Source organism: Fusarium oxysporum, chromosome 7, assembly GCF_000149955.1.
Source record: "Fusarium oxysporum f. sp. lycopersici 4287 chromosome 7, whole genome shotgun sequence".
Lineage (NCBI taxonomy): Eukaryota > Fungi > Ascomycota > Sordariomycetes > Hypocreales > Nectriaceae > Fusarium > Fusarium oxysporum.
In genome coordinates this window covers 3,902,938-3,923,041 of record NC_030992.1, presented here as the reverse complement: position 1 = coordinate 3,923,041, position 20,104 = coordinate 3,902,938, and the positions used below count along the sequence as shown (strand labels likewise).

General features: G+C 47.8%; 8 protein-coding genes across 11 annotated transcripts; 5 read left to right on the top strand and 3 right to left on the bottom strand.

The window, feature by feature from the left end:
* FOXG_10669 (uncharacterized protein) lies at positions 1 to 2,247 on the top strand. Its single transcript, XM_018390131.1, has one exon. It carries the CDS (start codon positions 164 to 166, stop codon positions 1,664 to 1,666), a length of 1,503 nt encoding a protein of 500 aa, XP_018248523.1. The 5' UTR covers positions 1 to 163; the 3' UTR covers positions 1,667 to 2,247.
* Positions 2,248 to 3,389: 1,142 nt separating this feature from the next.
* On the top strand, positions 3,390 to 5,501 carry FOXG_10668 (uncharacterized protein; the record flags this gene model as incomplete). Its single annotated transcript, XM_018390130.1, has 3 exons — positions 3,390 to 4,508; positions 4,561 to 5,373; positions 5,427 to 5,501. The coding sequence occupies 3 exons, from the start codon at positions 3,390 to 3,392 to the stop codon at positions 5,499 to 5,501; spliced, it is 2,007 nt and encodes a 668-aa protein (XP_018248522.1).
* Positions 5,502 to 5,609: 108 nt separating this feature from the next.
* Positions 5,610 to 7,521, bottom strand: FOXG_10667 (acyl-CoA dehydrogenase). Of its 3 annotated transcripts, XM_018390129.1 has the most exons (5): positions 7,333 to 7,521; positions 6,940 to 7,266; positions 6,416 to 6,889; positions 6,254 to 6,362; positions 5,697 to 6,205 (listed from the first exon to the last, which is right to left on the bottom strand). In XM_018390129.1, the coding sequence occupies exons 2-5, from the start codon at positions 7,230 to 7,232 to the stop codon at positions 5,801 to 5,803; spliced, it is 1,281 nt and encodes a 426-aa protein (XP_018248521.1). In that variant the 5' UTR covers positions 7,233 to 7,266; positions 7,333 to 7,521; the 3' UTR covers positions 5,697 to 5,800. The 3 variants fall into 3 exon arrangements, with proteins under 3 accessions (XP_018248520.1, XP_018248521.1, XP_018248519.1); XM_018390128.1 differs by having other exon boundaries at positions 5,610 to 6,205; positions 6,940 to 7,521; XM_018390127.1 differs by having other exon boundaries at positions 5,697 to 6,362; positions 6,940 to 7,447.
* Positions 7,522 to 7,952: 431 nt separating this feature from the next.
* On the bottom strand, positions 7,953 to 9,670 carry FOXG_10666 (uncharacterized protein; the record flags this gene model as incomplete). The annotated part of the gene is made up of 3 exons (XM_018390126.1): positions 7,953 to 8,768; positions 8,828 to 8,905; positions 8,960 to 9,670. 3 exons carry the CDS (start codon positions 9,668 to 9,670, stop codon positions 7,953 to 7,955), a joined length of 1,605 nt encoding a protein of 534 aa, XP_018248518.1.
* Positions 9,671 to 10,338: 668 nt separating this feature from the next.
* On the top strand, positions 10,339 to 12,942 carry FOXG_10665 (uncharacterized protein). Its single transcript, XM_018390125.1, has 5 exons — positions 10,339 to 10,478; positions 10,534 to 11,194; positions 11,323 to 11,554; positions 11,606 to 12,607; positions 12,708 to 12,942. Exons 2-5 carry the CDS (start codon positions 10,883 to 10,885, stop codon positions 12,857 to 12,859), a joined length of 1,698 nt encoding a protein of 565 aa, XP_018248517.1. The 5' UTR covers positions 10,339 to 10,478; positions 10,534 to 10,882; the 3' UTR covers positions 12,860 to 12,942.
* Positions 12,943 to 13,544: 602 nt separating this feature from the next.
* Positions 13,545 to 15,553, top strand: FOXG_10664 (alkanesulfonate monooxygenase). Of its 2 annotated transcripts, XM_018390124.1 has the most exons (4): positions 13,545 to 13,564; positions 13,691 to 13,955; positions 14,003 to 14,343; positions 14,390 to 15,553. In XM_018390124.1, the coding sequence occupies exons 2-4, from the start codon at positions 13,749 to 13,751 to the stop codon at positions 15,264 to 15,266; spliced, it is 1,425 nt and encodes a 474-aa protein (XP_018248516.1). In that variant the 5' UTR covers positions 13,545 to 13,564; positions 13,691 to 13,748; the 3' UTR covers positions 15,267 to 15,553. The 2 variants fall into 2 exon arrangements, with proteins under 2 accessions (XP_018248516.1, XP_018248515.1); XM_018390123.1 differs by lacking the exon at positions 13,545 to 13,564 and having other exon boundaries at positions 13,643 to 13,955.
* Positions 15,554 to 15,931: 378 nt separating this feature from the next.
* FOXG_20347 (uncharacterized protein) lies at positions 15,932 to 17,491 on the top strand (the record flags this gene model as incomplete). Its single annotated transcript, XM_018400629.1, has 1 exon — positions 15,932 to 17,491. The coding sequence occupies one exon, from the start codon at positions 15,932 to 15,934 to the stop codon at positions 17,489 to 17,491; it is 1,560 nt and encodes a 519-aa protein (XP_018248514.1).
* Positions 17,492 to 18,193: 702 nt separating this feature from the next.
* Positions 18,194 to 20,088, bottom strand: FOXG_10661 (uncharacterized protein). Its single transcript, XM_018390122.1, has 3 exons — positions 19,503 to 20,088; positions 19,153 to 19,455; positions 18,194 to 19,098 (listed from the first exon to the last, which is right to left on the bottom strand). Exons 1-3 carry the CDS (start codon positions 19,754 to 19,756, stop codon positions 19,020 to 19,022), a joined length of 636 nt encoding a protein of 211 aa, XP_018248513.1. The 5' UTR covers positions 19,757 to 20,088; the 3' UTR covers positions 18,194 to 19,019.
* Positions 20,089 to 20,104: the final 16 nt, after the last annotated feature.

Below are 20,104 nucleotides of genomic sequence, written 5' to 3'. Positions count from 1 at the left end.
TGATTACGCCCGGCCCTGACGTGGCAAAATAATGATAATAAGCCGTCAGCTTCTCCCCCTAGAACTCACTGTTCACCGGCAGCGCGCCCCGTGCCGCACAGCAGCTCACTAACATCACAACTACTCTACGCAGTAACACTACGCAGGCTAATACTGCCTGAATATGTCAACAAGCAATCATCTTGCGTCCCAATGGGTCAATCCGTCAGACGTGTCGACAATACTCTTTGTTCTAGGCGGAGACGTAGTTCAAAAGGCTTACTCCCAAGCGACTGGAAAGATCTATGTTCCTGTTTGCTTTTCCTTTGGATGTGTTGCCTACGCCTTTGTCGCATTAGTTGGCATCATTGGTGACGGACGACTTCTTGCACCACCCGACTATCCATGCAAAGTTCTAAACCTCAAATCCGGATATCTCCGGGAAAACAAGAACTTCGTCCTTGGTCGGCTACTACGAGACCTTGAAGCAATAGAGACTCGCAAAGCGAACATTGCTACGGAAGATCAGAGCTTCGACAGAAGTAGTTATGCCCTGAAGATCACAGTCTTTGAAGCCATGTGGAATAAAAATGAACGAACAGAATTCTCCTGGAGCTGGATTCACGTCGTTGGCATTACAATCACTTTGATTCAGCTAACGCTTGCTTTCATCCCTTTCATTGTTAATCGTACATGGAGTGTGCTGCTCATTACGGGAGCTGGCACTTTGTTGGTGCAGTGGACAGGATTACTCCCTCAGTGGAGGGCGGAGAAATTGCCAAACAGACAAAGATCAGACCAGGTCTATGCGATTACCTCCGGCAACGGATCTCGAGAGGTCATGGTCATTCTTGGCTTCGGCAAGTGCCTCGATCTTGAGTCTCTTGCGGCTTCACAATCGCCACGCAACGGCAGACCATGGGAGAAGTTTCTGTGGTTATCAAGACCTCAGGAAGGAACCGATCGGGACCTATCGGTCATTCGCCGCAATACAATGCTGCGTAAAGCAAAGAGATCAGACACGTGGCTATTTAGAGGAGTTCCAATCGGCTTCATTATCACGCAAGCCTCTTGCACGTGTCTCTCAGTACTTTGGTTACTGTTACTCGTCAATGTTTCCGCTCGAGGCGAATTCCCGGACTCCTGGTGCCTTCTAGGTGTCGGAGGCTTGGGTATGTTCCAGAATGCCTGGCTTGCGGCGAAAGAGCTCACTCCAGAGTCAAGAAACATTCCACTGAAACGCGTAGACCAGGTCACGGGGCGGAAAGCGATGGATTGTATCATGGACTTCCACTCCACCTACAATTTAGGGGAACCTCTGAGAGATGAATTCTTTCCGGGAGCCCTCAGGCCAGATGAGGAAGCATGGTGGAAAGGCGATGTAGAACAGTACAACGAAAGACGCGTCTCTGAAAGGTCCAGGGGAGAGCCGCGCCGCAAGCCACGTTATTCCGGCCACGAATCATTCTTACTAGGGGATGATAATCTCAGGACAGATACAACTGGTATTCCGCTTCCTGTGTCAGAGAAACGACCAGATCCAACGCTAGCACAACAGCATACACCCTACTGGGCCACAGCCACAAATGATGAGTCAGGGCCAAGTACGTCGCCCAGACCTTTACCGAGGGTACCTACTCTAGAGATGAGGGTCGACAGCAAAATGCCACCTGTATGGGCTGCTTGAAGTATTTGCAAGGGCTTTTGAGACCAGGCGTATGAGAAGACCCTAACAACATAAGTTGGCACTGGTATTAACTAGGGTAAAGGCTGGAAGGGTTGTACGAAGCCCAAAATGGAAAGTCGTGGCTAATTACAGGAGATTGGGTTTCTCTCATTATGGAAAGAGGCAACTGCTATAACTTCTGAATCTGTTTCCAAGGTTGATATTTAAAACAATTCTCCGGGTCAATGGTAAGCACGATATCCCAATAAGCTTGTATTTGATATTTGGTGATATTTGGCGGTCGATGAGAGAGTTTGTCGATTGGTTGTAAGCAAGGTAGCTTCACCAATGGTGTAGCTGAGGCGTGACAACTATCTCAAGCTTAATATGTTTGTTAGATTCTCTTCATTTTATCATAGTTCGAGGGTTTTTGAATTCATGGAAACAGATGGTTGAATGACAGTCCCCTTCCATTGAATCTCAGCACCCGCGGGAACCTCTTTACTTTAATTTATTCATGACTTTGCATAAATCAGAAAGGCCACCGAGGAGGGTCAACTGGTCCTTGCGCGGTTGAAGTCGAACTGATGCGATGACCAAGCAAGTGACTTGTATTGAAAGGGAATTGAACACGCACATCGTGGGAGGGAGAAACATTGATAGTGAATCAAAAGGTGGTAGCCGTAGCTCTAACCTTGCGTCAGGCTAACACATTGCGCAGTATCTCCCAGACGCTCAGGCTTCTCTTTATCACTTCATGTCCAGCTTTCCTGAATCAGTATCAAGTAGCTGCTGGCTGAATCTATATCGTTGAGCCTACCTATTCCAGCGAATGGTGATGGTCCTATAGTTACTAGGTGTCTATTACAAGGAGCCCACATACATAAAGGAGGCTTAAGATGGAAGCCTTGGAACCGTAACTCACTCCGAAGTCGCCAGACTGGAAGAATCGAAACAGCCTTGACAAGCGAAGGGCTAGGAGACCAGCTGCTCAAGAGTCCAAACCCGTTCCAGCTTTCTGCTGCGTAGCCATGCAGCTGCGAACCATTATCAACCAATCAGATAGAACATTTTCGTAACGGGAGAAATAAGCTTCAACCACTGAATAACTATCGTATCTTCAGCCGCGGCCACGAATTAGCACATCAACGCTAAGAGGCCATTTTTAGTTCTAGATCGATAGGCTATTGATATTACGGGACACTATCATATATCTAAGACCTGTAGCGTTGTGAATATGGCATGGTGCGCGCTTAGCTCCCGCCACAGGGCTGAACTATTGAGGGCTGAACAAACGCTGCACGAACCTGGCCTCCCCTCTTTGCATTTCACATTTTCGTAACAATCGTATACCGACTTGGTCTCTTACAGTAATAAATGCAATGCACAGCCCAAACGGTGTATGACGAGACTCTTATGATTGCCTACAATAAACTTCGGCAGTGATAGGCTTTACACTTTGTGGAACGCCATTCCCCTCTTCTGCTAGGCACCAATTTTGCTGGCCTTAGCGATAGGTGAATGGCTCAGAAGAATAAGGAGTGGAGGGGGATAAAGCTTTGGAAGTCAACAAATAAGCTTTCAGGCATGCTGTGATACCTAGCACGACGCCTCTCGCCCAACGGGTGATAGATTACAAGGAGGGATGACTTTCATGTGCCTCTATTCTGCCTAGTTTGAAGCTTGCGATTACAAGTATAAAAGCGGCCATGATCCCCTGCTGAAATGTGAGGACACACGCACGATGGCTTCTGTACTTAGTAAGGAATCTCTCGCTATTTCTTTATCCATTGTCACACTACTCATTGGACTCTCTCACTTCAACATGATCTCCCTCAAACCCATCTTCAAGTCCGTTTACATTCGTCTTTGGAAATTCGTCAACATCTTTGTCCACTGGCACAAGCTCCCCACATGGCTGGGCGTTTTCAATCTCCTCGCTCTTCGATATGAACTCCGCGAGAAGAACCTTCACGACACCTACCCCAATGCTGAGTTCCAGGGCACTACAGCAGATTGCCCCATGAAGAACTCAAAGTTCATCGCGAATAGGAACTCAGATGGCGATTTCAATGATCTGGCGCAACCAAAGATGGGGTGCGCTGGTATGAGATTTGGTCGAAATGTCCCGAGAAAATATACCACGCCGCCAACTCAGCAGGAGCTGCTTACGCCCAATCCAAGAATCATATCAGAAAAGATTCTTGCTAGACCTGAAGGCCAGTTCAAACCCGCCGAGATTGTCAATCTTCTCGCCGCAGCGTGGATCCAGTTCCAAGTTCATGATTGGGCTCAGCACTTCCTTGTCACAAATGGTGATAAAGACGTTGAGATTCCTCTAGATAAAGCCGACAGGTGGTCTGAGCGCATCATGAAAATCCCCCGTACCAAGAAAGACGATGCCCTTTCGCAACAAGATATCGAGACACCTGCTTATACCAACGAGTGCACTCATTGGTGGGATGCCTCTCAGATCTATGGATCCACTGAAGCCGAGACGAAAGCTCTCAGAGCCCAGTGCGATAAATCATATCCCGGTCAACTCCATGTAACGCGCGAAGATGGCGTGCAGTTCCTCCCTCGATCGGATGATGGAATTCCCAAGACTGGATTCAGACAAAACTGGTGGTTGGGGCTTGAACTTCTTCATACCCTATTTGCGCTGGAGCATAACGCCATTGCCACGCAGCTTCATCTTTCGAACCCTAGTTGGTCGAGTGATCAGATCTTTGATACTGCGAGACTCATCAATTGTGCTCTTATGGCGAAGATTCATACTGTTGAGTGGACACCTGGTATTCTGCAGCACCCGGCGCTGCAGATTGGAATGAATGCGAACTGGTGGGGACTTTTGGGTGACAAGGTATGTCTTCTAACCCTGCTTATGATGATTGATTACTGACTGGATTTAATAGCTCTGGCATGTCTTCGGCCGTGTCTTTGACAACAAATCAGAAGTCATTTCTGGTATTCCTGGCTCGGGTGTCGATCACGACAATGTCCCATACTGCCTTACAGAAGAATTCGTCTCCGTCTACCGTCTTCATCCTCTCATTCCCGACAACGTAGCATTCTTCAGCATTAAAGATGGCCAACACAAGGGAACTTTGCCTATCAAAGACGTCGCTTTTGAGTCAGCCCGCAAGCCCTTTGACGAAGACAAATCAGGTCTTGGCCTTTCCTTCGCTGACGTCTTCTATTCGTTTGGCGTCAACTACCCAGGTGCTATTCGAGCTCATAACATGCCGAACTTCCTACGAGACTTGAATATCCCGGGTGATAAGGACTTTCCTCAAGGCCGACACTTGGATTTGGGAACAATTGACATTCTTCGTGATCGTGAGCGCGGCGTTCCTCGCTACAACGCTTTCCGACGCCTGTTTCACATGGCACCTGCAAAGAGCTTCCTTGATCTCACTGGCGGTGATGCCAAGTTGGCTGCTGAGTTGGAAGATGTTTACGATGGAGATCTTGAGGCTGTGGATCTTCTGGTTGGTACACTCAGCGAGCCTCTGCCCAAGGGCTTTGGCTTCAGCGACACTGCCTTCCGCGTCTTTATCCTCATGGCCACCCGTCGCATCAAGTCTGATCGCTTCCTTGCCGGCGATGGTTGGTGCCCTGAGGTGTACACCCGCGAGGGCATCAATTGGGTTCAGAATAACACGATGAAGGATGTTTTGTGTCGACACTTCCCGGAACTTGCTGCAACGCTGCACAATGTCAAGAATGTGAGTATTCTTTCTAGTCACTATGATTACTCTGAAACTAACCGCAATAACAGGCTTTCGCCCCTTGGACGAAGATTGGTCAGACTGAGGCTTATGCGGGCCCAGAGACTAACAAAGCAAAGAACTGAGGTGTTAGTTTACAGAAATGAGGAATTTCTTTTCTCTTCAGGAAGAGAGTTTTATTCAGGAGATATTATACTGTGAGCAGTTGAAGGCAATTTGAAATCATTATACGATGGGAGGGCTGACTTGTTAGTGTTGCCTCTGTTCCTGATATGTAGCAGGCTATAGTCTATACAGAAGTAAAAGCCAACTACTTGAATCCTTCTCATGCATTATCCATTAAACTTAAGTACTAGACGGGATATGTAATTCTCAGTCACTATCTTTAGATCTATCTCATAGACATAACAGAAACTATCGTAGATCATGTGTACCACGTAGGCTCAGGATACTCTCCCAACAAAAGATACCTTCCCAACTCCCGATTCTTATACGCCACAGGATCATGCAGCGTATGCGTTCTCAAATCCCTCCAGAACCTATCCAAGCCAACCTTTGCAGCCGTAGACCTCGAACCCGTAACTTCAAAAACTCCAGAAGTGATCTTGAGACCTGTGTCTGTAGTGACGACCTTGAGACTGGCGACCCATTCTGCGAACTCACCGCGTTGCTCGGCTGTAACGGCGGAGCGATCTTGTGAGTACTTTGCGTAGAGAGAGTCAGCTTCAGCGTTGACTTTCTCGGCGAGAGCTTCGGTGGCGCGGAGGTGGGCGAAGAAGTTGCCGTAGGTGGAGAGGATGTAGAATTCGTCTGTTGGTTTCTCTTTGTTCTGCGGATTTGTTAGAAGGAGTTGGATTGGGGGATTAATGGTACTTACATCGCCGCCGAAGGGCCAGGCGCGAGTATTCTTGACAGTGTACTCTTTAGCAAACTCAAGAGCACCGGCCGCAATGCCGAGGTAGAGGTTGGCAAAGTTGAGTTGAATTCTATATCTCATGTTAATGAATCAGAAGGACAATAACAAGCACGGGCAACTTACGTTGGTAAGAACAGACTCGTGAAAGGAATTGCCAAGATGTTGGGATCTGGCTTCTTCGCCTCAACATCCCATCCCAAAGCATCACCCCACGGCGCCTCAACATTCTCGATATTAACACCCCCCGACTCCGTAAGTCTCAGCCCAACATTATCCCAGTTATGCTTAAACTGAATGCCAGGCTGTTGCGTCGGAACAATAGCAAAGATGTGCTCTTCCTTCTCACCATAAACACCTTCAAGAACAGTCAAGTCTGAGATTACACCGCCGGTGCTAAAGTTCTTAAAACCATTGAAGATAAGCTTGTCCCCGTTGGAAGTGATCTTGAGATCGTTGTCGCGAGGGTTCACGGCACCGCCAACAAAGTAGTTGTTGGAGATGATGAGTTTGTGGGTGCGGTCTGCTTGCTCGGGAGTTCCGACTACGTTGGCGGTTGTAGACCAGACGAGGTGGTAGCCGAGAAGCATGCCAACAGATCTACCATTAATTAGCATCCATACTTCAACATCATGTAAACAAAAACTCACCCATCCTTCTTGGCAACCTCACGAATCGCTCTGAAACCAACACTCCATGGCTGTTCACCGCCGCCATATTTAGCCGGACCGAGGATCTTGAGAAGGCCGGAATGCTTGAGGAGAGCGACTTCAGCTTTCGGAGACTTGTTCGCGCGTTCTCGAGCTGGAGCGTCTTTTGCTAGGACTTCAGCGACGTCTTTGGCACGCTTGATCCAACCCTCAGCGTCGGTGGGGAGAGTGGACCATTGGGCTTCGTACTCTTTGTAGACAGCTGGGTCAGAGCTCTCAAAAGTGGTGGCCATGATGAGAAATGCTTGGGTATAATGAAATATGACTCTATGGAGAATAATAAGTTGAGGACAATGTTCTGAGAATTATGTTGTCTATATAGGCAGACTGCACCTCACATTGCGTTTACAACGTCACGTATGTCGTTATCATAGCTGCAGGGACAAACGGCCCAAACTGTCTGCAGCTCAAGCTAACCTCGGCAGTTGAGCAATTTATCTATGGCGATCATTCTCCAGTAATTGTGTCAATGTCAAAGCGGTTATCTAGTGGTTTGCACCCATGGGCTGATCTTCTCTTGCGTGATTGGCGTTATCAAGGTTCAGCTGGGGTATTGGCGTGTTTTGGTCTAAAATGATGAGATGGGCGGCACAAAGCATGCCATACAGAATGACTAAGCCACTAGTCTATCTTCCACTTGCTTTTGTATTAATTTGATAAAATACATGATACAAACTGAGCTTTATACTATGTTTATTTTAGAATACATAAAACTGTTTCATTGAAATATTAAACCATAAAATGAGACCAACATAACTCGGAGCTCTATGTTACTTCTGCTGCAGTATAGTTTGATATGGAAACAGGGAAGCCAAGTGCAGGTTCATGGCTCGGGCCAATTCAAAAGAAGAAGAAATGAAAGATTTTTGCACAAAGAGTGATTGATAAGCCAGGATTATGCACTTGCTGGTAAGCGATAAGATTGGTATCGTTAAGTGACACATTTCTCTGCGTCAGATCTCGACAGGGAACCTTTTCCGAAGGGATGCACCGTACAAGTAAAAGTAAATCGGCACAGGTATAAATCCAACAGTGATGAAGGCCAACACGCTATTTCCCCAGCCTATTCCAAGGTTGGCATAGAGTGTCGGTGCGGCAAGGGGTAGAAAAGCTCCCGTTAGATTGCGAAGCAGTGTAATGGCAGCAAGTGCTGACGCCGCTGCTTGAGGCCCAAAGATGTCGATGATATATGTCTGCGAAGATGAATTGATGATTACCGCCCCGGGTCCGCAGATCGCAGTCCCGATGATGGGCACAACCCAGTGTACTTTGTACTCAGTGGTCCAACCGTAGATGAACAGGCCGATGGGGAACATTGGAGATACAAACATCATCATTATAAGTCGCCGCTCTGCATGGTAGTTCCCTCCCTCAGCATTTAGAAGGCGATCGCTAAGCTTGGCAAAGGTGATGACCCCTATGGCGCAACCAATACCGACGCCGATGTACGCCAACCCGGAAACACTAACACTCCATTGATAAGTGTTCTCGTAGACGGTGGGAAATGTGGCGAAGAGAAGCATGGTTACACCGAAGTTGAAGGCGATGTAGAGTGAGCTTAGAGCGACGATGGGCGATGTGAAGAGGAATTTCATAGGCCGGGTTAGGGCATGGAGGACGAGCTGCTTGATCGGGGTCTGCTCATCGCCGGAGGCCCGTAGGTTTGGATTGCCTGTCTCTTTACGAAGTCTAGCAGCCTTAGACTTGAGTATGTTGATAGAGCTTGTTTCGTGCATGAATAAGAAGGTACTGAGGGTGACTGCGCCAGCCTAGAGGAAACATATTGGTTATCTTGCGCTAGAAAAGGAGGAAAAGGGGTAGTGCTCACAAGCATCAAGATGAGATAAAAGCACCATCTCCATCCGAGATTCTCGACAACGAATCCTCCCACAATAGGACCAAGCACCTAGCCTCATTATCAGCTTATTAAAATCCGACAAATACTCAAGGGGGTACATACAGGGCCAAAGAGCGGCCCAGCGGTAAAAATAGCCATCGCAACACCCCTCTCCTCCTTGGGCAAAAGATCAGCCACCGTACCGCCTCCCGTAGACATATACGACGCAGCAGCCATACCAGTTAACAAACGAAAGACCAGAAACTCTGCAACATCAGTACTACGCGCGCAACCAGCCGTAAACCCCATGTACAAGATTGAGCTTGTCCTGTAAATCGGCATGCGGCCAAAAACCTCAGACATAGGGGGTATGAATAATTGGCCGAGGGCAAAACCCAGCGATGCCATGGTGATGGTCAGGACTTCAACTGTGTTGCTCTTGAAGCCAAATTCTCGTTGCATGGTAGCAGCGCCGGGGGCGAACATGGTGGTTGCGAGGTTGGTGTATAGGACGGATAAGCTGATGACTATGATGTTTGTCAACTTGTAGGCTTTGGACCAGTTGCGTGGGTTTTCAGGGTCGTCAGGGCCAGACCAGTCGACGATATTCGGGTCTGGTGTAGGAGCTACTTCGCCAGCTTCCATTGCATCCTTTTCAGCATCAGTCTTCATATTTGCAGCATGGATATCTTCAGAAATAGTTTCTTCTTGCTTGTCGGTATTTGGTTCCTTGTCGTGGCCAATATGGCCTTGAGCCGTAGCATCGAAGCTGACTGTCGTGGTTGCTTCATGATTGCAAACGGTTTTATCGCTCTCGGCTTGACCTTTCGCCATTGTTGCCAGATACCCGTCGTCGTATGTGGTGTAGTGGTGGGCATAGAATAAGCTATCCAAATTCTTAGATTTCTGAGCTTTCTTGCCTCTGCCTCGATGCTGACCGTGTTGGAAAACAAGTTATATGTTGCCATAAGAGAAGAAATAATAGTGGTTTCAAGGGCAAACTCAAGTAGTAGTTGGCCATGCCGTGTGACCCTGTTTTGCCCCGGATTTGCTCCGTTGTTGGACATGATTAGCAACAGATCATCCAGCGAACTAAATCAAAGCAAACAATACAAGAACAGGCAATCATCAAGCTCAAGTATCCCGCAGTTTCTATCAAATTCACACTGCCTCAATAGTGATCCGAAAGTCCTTCAATGAAGGCAGTAATTAGATGTTTGGCCAATACTGGCTTTTTATCAGCCCCACTTAACCATCCTTATAGGTCTGGTAAAGCTGGAAGCGCAAGGTGGGGCGCCTACGTTTGCCCCCGTCCTCTGACTGGCTCATTAAATGCTCCGTTAAATGCTCCGTCGATTGCTCCGTCCAATGGACCCGCCTATCCCCCGACACCCACCACCACCTTGCTCCGCCGAATACTCCATCTGTCACTTCCACTCTGACTTTCCGCTGACGCTTTCTTTTCACTTCAAAGTGACAAAAGCTTGCATTTAATGGATTATCTTGAGCCACCCGCATATACAGAAACGCCGAGCCTGCCCAATCAGCAGCCCAGCACTGTTATCAAAGACTCGCTGCCTCAACTTCGAGATCGTCGGAGGGAGAAACCGCTGCTTTCATGTACCTTTTGCAGGAACCGAAAGTAGTTCACACATTTGCACTAGAGACAGCACTGAAACTAACAGATAGCCACTCAGGGTGCGATGTGACCGTCAGCTACCATGCAAGACCTGCACGAACAGGGGGATTGGCTTATCCTGCACTTACGAGGTAGGCTGTACAAGCCGAGGCAAAAGCAAAGTTAGCGTCGGGGATCGCATTCAGCAGCTAGAAGAGCTCGTTCGTTCCCTAGCTAGCCAGCAGCAGACGCCAGTTGTGCATGCCGACAGCCTCGTTCGAGAGTCTTCAGATCCTCCATCCCAGCAGAGTATCTCTACGATCCCACTAACACCTGAGGAGGAAACGCTCGTGCCAGCTTCAAAAAATACGCCTATATCGCAGAGCAAGGATGTTACTGATTCCCCCAGAGCCTCAGAGCCTGGCAGCATGCGTCTGAATTCACACGGTGTTGGTGCCAGCTACGTCGGGAGCGTTCACTGGGCCGCCGTCCTCGACAGTATCTCTGAGCTTAGAGACCATTACGAGGAGCAAGAAGAAGCTCGGCTACTGGCCACCAATGATCATTTATTTCTCCATAGTCCTGGACCTAGGCTGCTATATGAGCCGGTTCAAACCACAAAAGCTGATCTTCTTGCCTCAGTTCCGGCCAGGCCCGTTGTTGATCGAATGGTCGCGAGGTACTTTAACACACAAGGTGTTGTACCAAGCATACTTCACAGTGGGCGTTTTCTTCAAGAGGTATGGTGTTTGCTATGTATCGGAGGGTATACCTATGGTTCAATATGGATCCCTTATCCCTTTTCCTCCTTTTGGAAACTACTTCCTGGATTCTTTACGTTGGCTGACAGTTTGAACCACTTAAATAGTATGATAAGTTCTGGCAGGACCCACCAGCCATGCCGTGCATTTGGATCGGGCTCTTATTTAGCGCTATGTGCGTCGCTACGCTATGTCAACACTCAATTGATGACCCAACGGATCCGGAAATTCAAGGGCGAGTGCGCGTGTTTCGGGAACAGACTCTTCACAGCCTGATACTAGGCCAGTATACCAGAGGCGGGGAGTACGTACTCGAAACCTTGATTAATTATCTCATCTGTGAGTCGTTCATGTCCCAGGAAGATGAGACCGGGCTAAGGCTTGTACAAGGTATCATCGTGCAGCTCGCCCTGAGTCAGGGCTATCATCGAGACCCCCACAACTTCCCAAGCATTACACCATTTTCTGGTGAGATGCGGCGGCGCGTGTGGGCAGTCATTGTGCAGTTGGATCTTCGTCTCTCGAGCCAGATGGCGCTGCCATGTGTGCTTAAGTCCCAGCAGTATGACACAGCTGAGCCGCGTAACCTGCTGGATACAGATTTTGACGAAAATACCATCGGTTTACCCCCTTCGCGTCCCGAGACGGAAGTCACACCTGTGCTATACAGCTTGGCTAAGGGGAGGATAGATAAGATGATGGGGCTGGTCAACGACATTGTCAACGATACCAAGGAGCATCCGTACACGGAGATCGTGGAGTTGGACCGGAAGCTGCAAGAAGCTGAAGAATCGCTTCCGCCAATTTTCAAATGGCAGCCCCTTAGTCAATCTTTCATGGTGGCGCCTGAGATCATTATGCACCGCGTGCTGCTCCAGCTCGCTATACAGAGACTAACAATCTGGCTTCACCGCAAATATCTCGCACCGTCCTATACCCACACATGCTATCAACACTCACGCAAAGCTTGTGTCCAGGCGGCGATCAAAGTTCTGGAATTCCAGCAGATAGTGCTCGAGGAAACACAGGGAGATGGACTGCTGTATCCTACAAGGTGGGCTAGGTGGATGCTCCTGTCCTCCCGGCCGCGGGCAGTCTTTTTGCTAGGCGTGAGCATTCTGTGTTACTATGTGCAGCTGACCAAGTCGCGGCCAGATGTTTCGCTGGACGAGAGCACAGGGTCAAAGATCCACGGTCTGCTACGTAACGCGTACCCACTCTGGCTGCACTCTACCACAGTATCTAGGGAAGCCAGGCGGGCGATTGATTATCTAAGCCTCAGACTAGGGCTGCAGGAACAAGAGATTGGCGTACCTCTCGCTGATTCTACCGCCGACATGCCTCAGGATACAGATATGTCGCTTGATCAGTTTACTTGGGACGCATACGAAGGTAAGCTGCCGAAATAGGTTATGCTTCTGGTCTTTTGTAACAGCATACCTTTTCCTCCGATTCTGCGTCCAGGTATATCTGCTAATACGCGGCGCGCTAGAAACTGATGTTTTCTCAGAGTGTATCGCTGGATTTCCAACGACAGCATTCAGTGGGGGTTTTATGGGACTGGACTTATCTTCAGCCACGAGCGTTTCACCATCGGATCTGTTTTCAGAGAATTTGGAGACCCCAGACTCGGCGACCGGGTAGACAGAAGAACCCTGTTACTCATCGGGGAGAAAGAAACCTATGACCTCTAACCTAGTTAATGAGAATAGTTAGCTAAATTTAGGATAAATTTAGAAGATCTTTAGACTAGTTATTCTATCAATTAGAGTAAAGATTCTACGTTCTTTTACTTCTTATACCCTATGAATGACATGGTTATGGTAGATATTGGAAGGTGGTCTATTTCTTCTTAGTAAGTCAAACTCAGCCTTGTGCCACTCTGTATTACACAGCCGCAGGAGCATAGTCTCTGGACACAAATATGCGTCTATCTTTTTGTCCCCCCTATTCCGTTTTCCTGTCACATCTAAATCCTAGTTAGTTTGGGGCCTCGGGGCTGTGGCGTATTTCGCCCTAAAATGATGAGATGTGACATGTAAACCCTGCAGCTATGGATTGACGTGATCTACGCTTATCTCGGCAATTGCTTACCGACCAAGTCCCGGGTCCTCGGTACCTATTTATTATAGAAAAAAGAAAAGAAGAGAGGTGCGGCCCGTTTCTGCTGTATAACATGAGAATTGCCTAAGATGGAAGTCAGGCGTGTCTCAAGTAAGCTGACAGGCTACACGGTGAAGCCACGAAATGATATATGAGCGGTATTTTTATCACATCCATTTATCCGAAAATAGTGTTTAGTCTCGTCACACCATCTGATATCGGCAATTGATGCAAGTAGATCTCAAGGTACACGCGAATCCAGCCCCACCATCTCCGCAAGCACGCGATTCGAGGGCCGCGATTGCGCAACACTTTTATGTGTCGCATATCACTTATATGAGTATTACGCTCACCTAAAGTCTCATTCACTAGTATTACCTCATTCTTTACCCCTCATTCACCCAATATTGTGAGACAACTTGCAGTCAAAATGTCTGAATCGCAAGAGGCCCCCAAGGTCAAGAAGCAGCTCATTATCAACGCCTTTGTTGAATCATGCAGCGGTCATCAATCACCTGGTCTCTGGAGACATCCGGATGATAAATCATGGGATTTCAATAATATCAGTCACTGGGTGAAACTGGCTCAACTCCTTGAAAAGGGAAAGTTTCACGGTATTTTTATCGCTGATGTCCTTGTGGGTTACTCTCTTTGCATCACATGACATATCGCTCACATTCTCAGGGATCTTATGATGTCTATAAAGGTCCTCGTAACCCAGATCCTGCCATCATTTCAGGCGCGCAGTGGCCTGTCAATGAACCCCTTGCCACTGTGCCAGCTATGGCAGCAGCTACTAAGAATATTGGTTTTGGTGTAACCGTGGCGACTACTTATGAGCAGCCTTATCATCTTGCCCGAAGACTCAGCACTGTGGACCATCTAACTGGTGGGAGACTGGGCTGGAACATCGTTACTGGTTATCTCGACTCTGCTGCTCGAAATCTCGGACATACTGAGCAGCCGAGCCACGATGAGAGATATGCCATTGCCGAAGAATACGTCGATGTCACTTACAAGCTTTGGTGCGTGACTCGCCATCTTCATTTGAATTTTCACTCATGGACTTAGGCAATCATCCTGGCGAGATGACGCCGTCAAACTCGACCGTGAAAAAGGCATCTACACAGACCCCTCCCTAGTCCGTCTCATCAACCACTCAGGAAAATACTACACCGTGCCAGGCCCTCACATCTGCCAACCCTCCCCCCAACGCACCCCGCTAATCCTCCAAGCCGGAACTTCCAAAGCCGGAAAGAACTTTGCCGCCAAACACGCCGAGGCTATTTTCGTCGCAGGCCACAGCCCCGTCACGGTGGCGAAGAACATAGCTGAGATCAGAACCCTAGCAAAAGAGCAGTTTGGTCGTGATCCTAAAGCGATAAAGTTCCTGGCTATGTTTTGTCCGATTATTGGAAAGACGCAGGAGGAGGCTGATGCGAAGTATAAGGAGTTTGTGGGGTATGGCTCAGAGGATGGTGCGTTGGCGCTGTTTGGGGGCTGGACGGGGATTGATCTTGCGCAGTATGGGGATGATGAGGAATTACGGTATGTTGAGTCGAACGCGATTCGCTCCGCCGTGGAATCATGGTCCAAGTCAATCCCAGGGGTGCCAAAATGGACGAAGCACACTGTTGCAAATCATATCAAAGTCGGTGGTCTAGGAGCCACAGTCGCAGGAACACCAGAGCGCATCGCAGATGAGATGGAGCGATGGGTCAACGAAGCTGACGTCGATGGGTTCAATCTGGCGTATGCTCTCATGCCAGCGAGTTTTGAGGAGGTAATATCTGATTTGTTGCCGGTTTTGAGGGAGAGGGGGTTGTTTTGGGAGGATTATGCTGTCGATGGGGGCACGTATAGAGAGAATGTCTATGGGAGGAAGGGAGTTGCTAGACCGCCTGCTGATCATCCAGCTGCGAAGTATCATTGGACGAAGGATGATTGAGCCAGTCAGGAAGGATAGAGTTGTTGGAAGAAATTGTGATGTGTCATTGGGCAAGGAAAACTTTTGAAATATATAGTCAAGTGTTTTTAACTATATTTTGAGCAAGGCTGTTGTTTTTATGCTTATTTTTTTATTCTTCTTACTGGTTTGTCTTGTTAAAGTTGGTTGACTCATTGCCTCACCCCACTCTCGAGCCTTTACTCTAAACCTTGACACTTCCTAAGTTAACCTTCAAGCTTCCACTCTCACAGATCACAACACCGATATGAAAGTCTATGTAATTATACCCTAAAAATCACATATCCCGTTCAAAATAGCTCTTGAGTTCTCAAACCTTGTGGCTCGACTCGTCGACTGGCAATTCATACCCAGTCAAGCTTTGAATGTTCTCATTTTATTCACGAACTCAGAAGCCAGATTTTTATCAAATACAAGTTTCTATCATTCTACTGACTATAAAATGCCCTGTCCGTTTTGAAGTTGTCCTAGGTTTTCTTTTCCTGCTTTGTATTTCCGAGGACCTGACTCGAGTTGATGGTTGACCCACCTATCATCTTATCTCTCAACACCAACTTCAATCATCTCATCTCCGCGGACCACTCATACACTTCAGTTTCAGCCTCACTCTCAATTTCATTTCCTATCTTTACTTTATCATCATCATCATGTCTACCCCCTCTCTCTCTGCCCTTCCTGAGGAAATCCAGGTTCAAATCCTGGGATACGTATACAAATATTCCCTCATCGACCTTCGTCTCGTCAGTCACACTTTTGCCCGCCTCATCACACCAATCATCTTCCGCGCCATTCGTGTCCGCGCTTATAGAGATGAGCCACAGCGTTTCATTGACATCGCCATGACTGAACATCTGAGATGTCATGTCCGGGAAGTCACTTGCGATACCTGGACAGGATCCTGTCCCATGAATAAGCGTCGGGAGCTCACGGACAAATTCTTCCAAGCTGTTCCCTTCATCTCAATGTTTCCTAGACTCGACACTCTCAACATACGGCTGGAACACGATAGATCTCACATCGACCATAATACGCGATTAGCACTTTTAGAGACGTTGTTTCACTGTCTTGAGGGGACGTGGAACATGGATGATTATGTTCGCAGGAATACCATGTCTACACCGCAACCGTCTACATGCGAATGCTATCCACAAGCTCAAACTGGCATTCCGCTTCCTATCAAGACTCTGACTATCTCGAATCTTATTGATGTCAGTGGCATCAAAGTGCTGCCTGCTTTTCAAGCTGTCATGAATTCAGGAGCTCTGAAGGACCTGCGTATCAGCGTAGCTGATGGAGGTGACCTTGATGACCTTGATGACTCTGAAGTCATTACTACGACACAGAAGGGCAGCCAAGATATCCACCACGATCTTCTTGATATAGTGCTCACCCCCAGCATCGCCAGCAATCTCCAGGTCCTGTCCCTGTTTTCTTCAACCCCATGGGGATGGTTTCCCAACATGGACTTCCGCCTGATTGGTGCCAACGATCTGCCCAATCTTAAGGTTCTCGCTTTGGGACATTTTGAGTTCAGCCAGTGGTGGCAGGTTGAGTGGATCGGATCCCTTGGCATCGAGAAGCTTTATCTCGATGAGTGCACCGTTTTGCACTCGGATCACAATCGGGCTAGCATAATGCCAGATGCATGCTGCACCATTTGCCAAGACGAGGCTAGTGAGCTCTCCGATAAGGGTTACTTCGCCCAAAGGGTAGAAGGCAATGCCTGGCGCGAGGGTTCAACCTACCATACACATACCCGCTGGCACCACATCTTTGAGCACTGGGCCAATACCATGCCCAACCTCCGCGTCTTTAAAATTGGACAAGGCTGGTGCTTAGACGACGGAGCTTGGAAAGCAATTGATCCAACCTACGAGGGGGACTTTTACGAATACGTCGAAGAAGACCACGAGGCCATTTTTCAGCCATTTCAAGATACTAGCCATCAGCACTTTGAGTGTCCTCTGCCCCTTACCACTGGCACTGGTATTCGACGGTATGGATCTGAGGCTGTTCAGGGTTATGGCGCTGTCTTCCCGTACGTGGAACATATTGAGGGTGGGGGTTATACTTATACTGATAGTCCTGGTGATGGGAAGGAGTTTTTGAACGTTAGTTTGGGGGAGAAGGGGAAGGATAAGAATGCTTTTGATAAGTTTTTGACGGTTGTCGAGACAAGACGAAAAGGGCTGGCTGGCCAGGAATAGGAAGGGCATTGTTTTAATTGGATATATCTGTGCGATCGGTTAAAAGATTGGGTGCGATAGAAAGGGAACTGCATTTGCATATGACGGCGTTGGTTACCAAGAATCAGGGAAGCATTGTTTTGGTTAGATTGTCCTTTTTTGCGTTTTCGACTTTACTATTGTAAACACATCATTGGACGCATACTTGCATATAGAATGGAGTAACGCGATAAAGACAATTCTCTATTTTTAAGCCGCCAAATTGATCAGCCTGCGTTACACAAGAAAATCTACAAATTAAACAAACAACATTTCATAGCCGAGCGGCCCGAAATGCCTGTTTTGACGGTCTGGCATGTCGCATTGGGGGCCTTTCAGTTGTATACCAATAATCCTTATCAGAGACATTCTTGGCTTGCAACGTGTATTTTCTTGATTGCCCATTCGTCCTCATATTCAGGCAGATAACGCCGAGTAAATTATTTGTGGAATCGTCCTGCAAATGATGTTAAATATCCAGTTATTTACGGTGACTTCTACGTAGGCCAAGTACAAGACAAGACCAATAACGCAATTATGTTCTCATTAATTCTAGGCATAGCAAATTACATGGTTTTGCTTATTTACGTACTGAATGAATATGTTTGTATGCAGTAAAAACTCTTCAACAATTGATTGACCCGAGCTGCGCTGATTCAGCGCTGACTGCAAAGTCCAACCAATCCCCAGTCCCTGTTTGCATGCATAAAATGAGACCTGCGGCAGGGATCCAAGCCAAGGCATCAACCTCGGAAGACGGAAGATAAGATTCAATCTGGCGTAGCGCCCTGCCCGCTACGCCCACGGAAGCAGCCGAACGAGAATTCGCATCTTGAACGAGCTTAGCAAAGGGACCTTTTCAGTATGTCGAAACGAGGCACAGCTAACTACGGAGTACTCTTTTTTTATCGGTCTAGCTCTGTAGAGAAAAAGTGCACGCGAGCCCCGTTTGCTTTTTTTTTTTTTTTTTTTTTTTTTTTGCTGCATACCAAAGCTCACTGTAACGTGAAATGCGGAGGCTGAAGTTGGCTATGCTTAAAACAGAGTTTGGATTGAATTGCAGTGCGACGCGAAATGCTTACGACAACTGCCGGAAAGTGGGAGATGCGGATGGTATCACCACGCAAAGCAACGCAACGCGACGCAAACGATTCAGTGTCAACGACGCAAGCGACGCAACCCCTCGATAAGAGGAATTGAATCGGGAGGCGGATATATCCGGAGGGGAGAATGCTTGGAAGACCCTTGGACGTGGCGTCATTCAATGATAATGCATGAGCGACATCCGAGCAAGCACTAAAGATAACACTCAAGCAGCACTAAAGACAAACCAAAACGTCATCAGAAATCAACATTGAGTGAATGGCGCCGAAAGCTTTCGGTAGAGGAATCTTAAAACTGGGATAATGTTTAATTTTTTAATAGATGGTTGGGTTTTATTTTAATGTATTTTATGCTTTCTGGGGTATCGTTGTACAAAGATCATGACGCCATAGATTTTTCCAAAACATCATGCAGAGTCCGAGTCGGTGCAGCGCTTCGTAGGTCGTTGTTCTAGATATGAAGATGTAGCAAAGAGAAATGTCGCACTGATGAGATGTTAGTTTATTGGCAGAGAGGTAATTGAATGGAAGGGGACGTACATAATTCCAGCGCGACATAAAGCAGTCGCTTTAATTAGTCGAATGCCAACTTGGCAGATTGGTTGATGCATGTCCAGATCATCTTCCGGATCGCATGAAATGTCGCTCGCCATCAAAACAACCATTGTTCCAGTAATGAAAGGGCTGATGAACAAAAACCAGAACCAGGCGCGGAAGAATTTCTCTTTGAGAGTCGTGCTGGGACTAGGTTCGGTTTCGAGCGTTGAGGGGCGGAGGGATGTGAAGATAAAGACTGCGACGATGCTGAGGACTTCGAGGGTGCTGATAAGAGCCGCGAGAATACTACATTCGTTAGACACGGTCAAATGAAGCCTTGGTGATGAACGTACAGGAAATCGGGGGCGTTGTAAAGAGAGATCTTGGTAAATGGGATCCACGAAATTAACATTCCCATCACCCACGGAAGAGCGAATGCGACGGGCATGAGGCGATTGGCAAAGATTTGTCGCAGCTGCATCGTTTGTTGATTCTTCGTCTTGTCGTTTAAAAGAGCCGATGATTCATCATCTCCAGTGAAGCCAGCCTTTTCGCTCGTGGTTTTGTTGTCCTGCCATGTCGGCAAGTGGGATGTTTCGTGATCCATGCTGTCCCGACTCCCCACTTTGCCGATAAAACAATAACTGTCGTGAATAGAAGTCCTGAGACTGAGAAATAGTCAATAGTGAATCGCAAATAACGTGCAGGAGCTGGGAGAGAAGAGACAGAGATAAACAGGGTGCAGGTGGCCCGGCTTTTAAAACCAAGCCCGCCCACCTACGGGAGGCTGCATTCATACATGGTCCCCTTGAGTCTGGTGCACCATTCTGAATACGGGTTAGAAGGGAAAACAACAAGGATCGACGGGGCCCCCACGGCAGATAAACCAGGGCCCACGTGCACGGGACGGATCAAGCACATGTGCAAGACGATTGGATGTGGTGGGAATTATTCT